General features: G+C 35.8%; 1 protein-coding gene across 1 annotated transcript in view; it reads right to left on the bottom strand.

The window, feature by feature from the left end:
- Ankar (ankyrin and armadillo repeat containing) overlaps window positions 1-7,641 on the bottom strand; it is a 65,866-nt gene continuing 58,225 nt past the window's right edge. The window contains exons 21-24 of the mRNA XM_069995839.1: window positions 7,228-7,337; window positions 5,060-5,256; window positions 1,909-1,955; window positions 1-251 (exon numbers count right to left, since the gene is read on the bottom strand). Of these exons, the coding sequence (XP_069851940.1) occupies window positions 1-251; window positions 1,909-1,955; window positions 5,060-5,256; window positions 7,228-7,337 (605 nt within the window). The remainder of the gene's footprint in view (window positions 252-1,908; window positions 1,956-5,059; window positions 5,257-7,227; window positions 7,338-7,641) is intronic.

Raw genomic sequence — 7,641 nt, 5'->3', positions numbered from 1 at the left:
TTATTGGCCTTCGGTAGGCTCTGGGTAAGATCCATGTTCATGTTGCCCAAGTCTACTTAAAACTACTATTCTTGGCCTTGATACATTTATGATATCTGATGACATCCCAGATGAAAAAGAGAAAATGTTATGGGAGACAATGGTCTTTTTTGTTTTTCTGAAGAGTCCCATGAAGTTAGTCACAGGAGGTATTAAAGTCAAAGAGTCTTTTGGTTGAATTTTAGGTTTTGCTTTCCTTCGATGTTCTTTTCCTAAAAATTAGAAGGCCACAGTTAAATGTCTCTTAGGTGTTAAGATTATAGGTATAGTCTTATTACTCCCTATTTTGTTTACATAACTAAAATATACTTTAAAAATCAGATTCATAACTTACAGATGTTAAACGCCAAAAAATTGTGAGGCCCATGATTTTCCAATTCTTTATACGTGATTTTATAAAAAATAAATAAATGGTATTTTAACACGAAAGAGAAGTTTTAACGCATTTTTATGCTTTTTTCCAGCCAAGTATAGCAATAAGTTGTTAAACAACATGAAAGTATGGTTTAAATGTGACTTGCTCTTGTTTCACCAAGGATGCCCCATCTATAAATTCCTAAAACTAAGACCATATGTTTTCCATTGATACATTATACAATTTTGTGTGATTATCATATTTTCCTGTTGTCAAATTTGAAATGGCATAACATTAATTTTATCATAAAAGTGCCTATATTGTCCTTATTTTTTCTTATACTATCACAAGCCTATAAAAGCTCCATCAATATCTTAAAATTTTGGGCCTGATAAAATATAAGCCACTCAATCTATGTCAGTAATGATACAGATTATTGTTCTATACTGTTTAGAATACTGTACCAACACTGTTTAGAAATCAGTATTAAGTGAAAAAAAGGACAGATGTGTGTGTGTGTGTGTAACTCATACTAAAGAGCTAAAGATAAATGCAGTCTTCTACTCATATTCAGAAATATACCCTATATACCCATTCTTAACATCTTTTTCTTATCTCTAAAATAATGTATTAAATAGGTTTAGGAAAGAGAGTAAATAAAGTTCCTTCTCTCATTTTACTGTCTCTATTCTCTCCCTTGCTGTTTCTGAGTCCAATACTCATCTTGACTTCAGTGAATGTTCTGAATAGTTCTGTGCTTGATTTCAACTATAGGACAATATCGTCAAACTGGTTTTGTCCTACTCTAAGCTTAATAGATGAGCAAGCATATACATGAAGTTAATAAGTAAATTAAGTTCTTTATTCAATGTCTAGTAATAGGAATGAGTAACATAAGATCAAGATTTAAAAATTTCCTTATAAGATCAACTTTGCATCTACCAACTATGTACAAAATTATATGTGAATTATGAATAAATTATGAATGTGTTCTGTGCTCTAAAATGTATAGCTAAATAAGTCCTAGTTACATGTTTAACAACTTTCTTCATGCTCAGCTGCAGAAAAGCAAAAGACAGACATTTCTAACAAGAGATAATATTTTGGTATAATTTGTGTAGGGGAAGGGAATAAACAAATCATTTAAATAGGGATACAGGCAGACCCATTGCAACAATGACATGTACAAGTCATTATGTGGAAAAACGAACTTCCCAGGAAGGGATAGGAAGGGGAAACAAAGAAGGAGACAACAATGCTTGATATGAAATGTACTCATTATCTCGCCCATGTAATTGTAACCCCTCTGTACGGTATTTTCACAATAAAAAAAAAAGAGATTCATATTATGGTTAGTAAGAAATGAGGCTTGTAAATGGGGAAGTGTTTTAGGTACATTAAATGTACAGAGAAATTGTTTTATAGTTGCCTCCACATTTCAGATTTTGAGATTGGAACACAGAATTATAAAATGTTAGTATTAGAAGATACCTCAAATTAAACAAAAAAGTTACCTTTTTTAAAGACAGGAATTATTGATGGTCCTCCGTTCTTCTCCAGACTAAAAAAGGAAAAGATTTTAAATCAAATGATAAAATTATTGAAGACAAAGTATACCCAGAAAAACATATGAAGACCTATTTATTTCAGGTACTTAATTAGGCATCCATCCAGGGCCTAATGGCCCTTTTCAGACATATGTGAAACTACACATATTATAGGTATGCAAACTACAGGTATTTTATATTCAGTCACTTATTTACTCAATCCAAGCAGCTGAAACATTAAATCTGCTCAAAGAGATTACAAGAAGAGACACAAGTTTTGTTTTGAAGAAAACAGATTTGAGAAATTAGCATGTTTTCCAATTCCCAGAGTTTCTATTAGGGCTTCAAATGACTATGTAAAATACTACTTAACATCATAAATTAATTTTTGAGCCAATGAAAGTTATTTAACATCAATTATAAGAATTTAAATTTTAGATTCCATGGCTTATATAGGATTAGGCTGTTTCTGGGAATTAAAGTGACTTTAAAGATGTTTTCATCTTTATACTTAAATTTGATAAATGTTGTTGTAAGAGAACTCAAGTCATGAGAAACAGAGAAGCCAGCACTTAAGAGGCTGAATTGGGAGTCTTTATTGGAGAGTTGTGGACTGCTGGTAGACGTCTCAAAGACCAGCAGCCAGGAATGCAGCTAGCACAAAGCTTCTAAGCTTCTATACGCTAAAACCACATAAGGTGTGAGGAATTTATCCTAACACGTGTTGTAACATAAGCAAAGAAAACCAAATGAGGACACTTACACCTAATAAAGGTGTTAAATATAAGCAAACTAAACTTTCTATCAGAGGAAATCAAGGGCCAATTATTTTAGGGAAGTTAAGACTTTCCAGGGGCTTAACAATATAGGATTGAAGGAAGCAAATAATCCACAGGTCACCATGACATTGCCCAATAACTTTGGTGTTGGAGTGGAGGCTGGTAGACAATCTATGGACTTTAGTATTTTCCATCACTAAGAGAGTTCTGCCTTTTGGATCTGGAGAGACTCCATCCTTTTTGGAAGCTTGGGTTACCAGCCAGTTATCTTTCCACAAAGGATCTGTACTGTCATAGGGTAGTGGGACTCCTACCTGTCCCAGGGAAGCTTGCAATGGAGCTCACTGCACTGAGACTGAAGGAAAACATGCTGCAAGTGGGTAAATGTCACCCTAAGTCTAGGTGAATAGCAAACATGCCTAGTGCTCTAGGAAGAAGAGATGTTTCCACTGCTGGCCCATCATGTCATGGAGAAGATGGAGGAGTTCATGTGTAAGATTTAGGAAAGATGAGGAATGACATCCATATGATGTACTCCCTGACTGGCTGGAAGGTAGTTCACCCATGCCCTCCTTTTAGGCTTGCTTCAAGAACATTTTCCACATCCACCCAACACTAGCACCATCAGGACTCATGAAACTTGGTTTTGCACTCTTCATTTCTTTGGGAATGTTGGCTTGTGCTTAAACCAAATATGTGTTTCATAGGCCCTCTCCAGAAGGTGGTTTGGAGAATGCTTTTGGGGAGTCTATGCTCAACCTTATTCTTTAATACCATCTAATTCGTAAAGAATGTCTCTTAGACTTTTTCCAAAATGGACTCCAGGGATTGCTTTTCTGGTTATGGGGAGCTTTGTCTCTCGATTCTATTGTTCCTTCTACTGCTCCTTACAGGTTTGGCTAATCTACTTCATCTTCTCCCTCCTCATCTATGTTCTGGACATTTTGCCAGCATTGTGGCACACACAACAGGCCTACTAAACTCGGGGTACTTAATTTGAGTGGTAGTATGCCCATCCTATGATGGATGGGCACACCCCCAGTGAGGGCCACCCCAGTGGGCCAGTTGGGCTGGTTCTTCCTCACAGTTATCATGCACATGACCATAGCTGGCCTTGAAGCTCCTTGAATTCCTCAGTGTTTTCCCAGATAATTTGACATATGGTTCCAGTCTCATTAGATGTTCTATGTCCTGATGATAACAGTAGTTTTTGTCCACTCTTAAGGGTTTCCAAACTTCAGGGATTCTGTTATGGTCTCAGATGTGGCTGTACAGATGGCTTCCTTCTCTTGCCTTCTCAATCAGGAAGAGGAGGGCCTTTTAAAAAATTAACTACTGAAGTATGAGGAAGAGCCTGAGTTCTCTGTCTCCAGAAGAAACACTTTAGGGAATTCAGCTCACTGTCATTCCCACTGGCAATACACATTATTTTGATTGTCCTGGTGAAGAGTGGGGCAGTGGGGCTGGGAAGGTGGCATGAGGCCGTGGGTTCGATTCCTCAGCACCACATAAACAGAAAAAGAAAAAAGCTGGAAGTGGCACTGTGGCTCAAGTGGTAGAGTGCTAGCCTTGAGCTGAAGAGCTGAGAGACAGCGCCCAGGCCCAGAGTTCAGGCCCCACGACCAGACCCAAAAAAAAAGAGGGGCAGTCATCCTTCTCAGTGTTTACTTCCTCCCCAGGAGGTCTTCTATCACAGAGATAGGACTTTGAAGCTTATGTTGAGATTTTACTCCTCCAGTCAATTTGAGGGAGAAAAAAACATGAACTAGAACTCTAGAAATGGAAAGATTTTTCAGACAAAGTAGTCCTTCCTTAACCTTATCCTTACTTTGTAACCTGATTCATAATAAGCAGTCTCTGTGTGTGTTTAGTATAAAATAGTCCCTTGTACATCTGCTTTGTAGATGTTTGTACACAGCAGAAAGAGTTAAACCCACAAATTTTTATAGCCTGACTAATTGTGGCTTCAGATAACTTGAGCTTTTTTCCTTGTTAGAGGAATGTAAAATTAAAATGGGAAGAAACACTTAATAGTCAATATTAAGCTTTGAAATAAACCTGCTGTGTACCTTGAAGCAAAGACTGTTGGTAATAAAAGGACAGTAGGTAGTTGGCATTAGAAAACAACTACATATGTACATACATACATACATAAATGCATTCATGCATAAATAAGAATAAATAGACCGTAATAATGGACATTTAAAGTGAAGTTTACCCTTTTGTACACAGCAGGTATAGTCATATCAAGGATATTACTCCATGGTTGATCTTCCTTAAACTTACATAAAATCTTTAATAATAATTTCCTTACTGCAATTCCAATGAAGACACAATACCTTAAAGAAGGAAGTCCCACCATTTCTTGCATTTGAAATTCCTTTAAAAATGCTGGGTTAATCTTTGCATCTCTGCTGATATTATTTGTTAGACGAAGGAACTGTTTAGGTTTATTCCTACATTCTTTTAACAGGATACGGAAAGCATTTGCATTGTAAGTTAAGTAGCCAAGTGCACAGGAACAAGCTGTACGAACCTAAATAAAGGACAAACAATTCTTAATGGGCTTTCTTAAATTTTCTAATTCTAGGCTTTAAATGGCTACTTCATGGGAGTCTCTGTAGATAGTATGTAAACAAATGGCAATCTTCAGATGAAAGCAATTTTTAGAGGACGGTCAACTGTCATTGATTTCTAGTAGTTTTCACAATCCGTGTGTGTGTGTGTGTGTGTGTGTGTGTGTGTGTGCCATACAAGTGAGGGACTTTCAGTCCCCCTACCTCAGCACCCCTAATGATACTATTACAGTACTGAACTACTCTGCTTAGATGATTGCAAACTTGGCTGTACATTATTTGGAAAGCATTGACAATTATTATGATTGGGTTCTACCTCTAGAAAAACTCCCTTAGTTATTCTAGGGCATAACCTGGACTTGAGATTTTCTCAAAATTGCTCAGGTAATTGTCATAGGAAACCAGGAAGGAAACTGTAGGTGAAAAAGGAGGTCAACAATAGCTATAAATATAAAGTACTATGTTCCATTGATAAAGAACAAAGAATCACAGGATGAGGCTACAGAGCTCTAGAAAAAATAGTTTTCTTTCTTTAGATGAAGTACACATTTCTTTGCTTATGACTCTACATACATTAGGTTGATAATATGTTTAAGGTATACTCTAGGAAGTTGGTAATTGGAAGATTAAAATTTTTCATAAAATGATCATGAATCAGGATTATCAGGATACCAAAGGGTTGATAATGGCATCCCAATGCTCTCTATGTCCCTAAGTCTTCTACACCTTAAACTTGTGATTCTTTTCAATGTGTAGCTTCTACATCCTTAGCTTCTGCTGCTAAGAACTTAGATACAGAGTTTGGGGCCCTCTTTAGATGTACTGAATCAAGAATTCTGGAAATGGGGCCCAACAATCTATGGCCCTTCAGATGATTCCAATACACCCTACAGTTAAAAACATACTGCTTTAGACCTTAAGAGAATAAAGAAACACTTGCAAGCTAACCACTGCAGAGGTCAGCATGGCCTCTTTCATAGATATCCTACATCCTCCAACTTTGCTTGGAAGATTAAAAAGAAAACAATAACAACAACAACTGCCCTTTGGTGTTCCTCTTTCATTCATTCATTTCAAATTATACAAATGTCTTAGAGCACAAAGTAACCAAAATTATTTTGTTGTTATTGTTTGCTTTGTGGTACTGGAGAGCAAATTCAGTGACATGGTGCTTAAAGAGAATGATGGCTTGGATGTTAATATCACATCCTTGCTTGCTGACACTTAATAAAAGGAGTCATGATGTAGAGCAAGATCTTGTTGATAGTCCCCAAAGCCTGTAGAAAAGGAAAATCCCAAGAAACTGGGTCCCTTTCTGATGTTCCAAGTCTAATAACATGGAGGGCTCATGTTATGTATATGCTTTATTACTGAGCTGTATATCCCAGCCTTTGTTTGATATATGATCTCACTAACTTGCCCACGCTGCTGTCATGCTTTCAATCCTTCTACCTCAACTCCCAGAGTGACTGGAATTATAGATTGCCACTATACCCACCTCAATAATCAGTTTTATAAAATATTTTATACTTTAATTACAAATTTCTGTATCATCAATGTATGTATTTGAATACTGACTTAGATCATACATTAAGAAGACCATTAGTTCATAGTTTTTGGTTTTTTCATTCAATGACTAATTTGGACAAATATTTCTTTTAAAATCTTTAAGTATAGTTGTTTTGTACTGCTTGTATAAATCAAATCCAAGAAAAATCTCAGAGTTAAGGCATATGTGTACTTTTTGTGGGAATCAGAATTGTGGGTGTCATATGTGGTTAATTAATACTAGAAACTTTATTGAGAAATAAATTTTAAAAATTGTCTAAGTTTTGAGTTAGCATCATGATCTGTGTTATGTAATAATCAACTGAAATTATTCCATATTACCAAAGGTAGATACTGAATTTTATAATTAGTTCTGTGTTTACCTCTTCTCTTCCTGAGTACAAGTGGTAGCAGAGTTGTTGGACCGTTCCCATTGTGGTAAATGCTTCTGGAATACCAGCTCTAGAATGAGCCAGGCTAGCTATTAAGTTACCTATAAATTAAAAAATGAGGGAGAGTGGTCATATCAAATAAGAAACTGATACTTTGTGCTCTTGTTCACTTGTACATAGCATTAAAAAGAGTTACAAGAAGACACAGTAAGAAAGAACATGTATATGTAAATTTAGAGTGAACATTCCCTAAAACTATGGTTTGCTTTTCCATTTCATATAGTAAAGGTTAAGCAAGTTTATGTGACAATTTCACTTTTTAAAAATCAGATAGTGTACTTTTTCTTGTGGCTTCAAAATATATTTTGTTTTAAGGTTTTTAAGGGTTCTTAAAGTGAGAGTGAA

The sequence above is a fragment of the Dipodomys merriami genome, unplaced genomic scaffold (genome assembly GCF_024711535.1).
Source record: "Dipodomys merriami isolate MVZ:Mamm:240054 unplaced genomic scaffold, mDipMer1.0.p SCAF_49, whole genome shotgun sequence".
In the NCBI taxonomy this organism is placed as follows: Eukaryota; Metazoa; Chordata; class Mammalia; order Rodentia; family Heteromyidae; genus Dipodomys; species Dipodomys merriami.
Note: the sequence above shows the minus strand (reverse complement) of the source record. Positions and strands in the feature narration are given on the sequence as shown.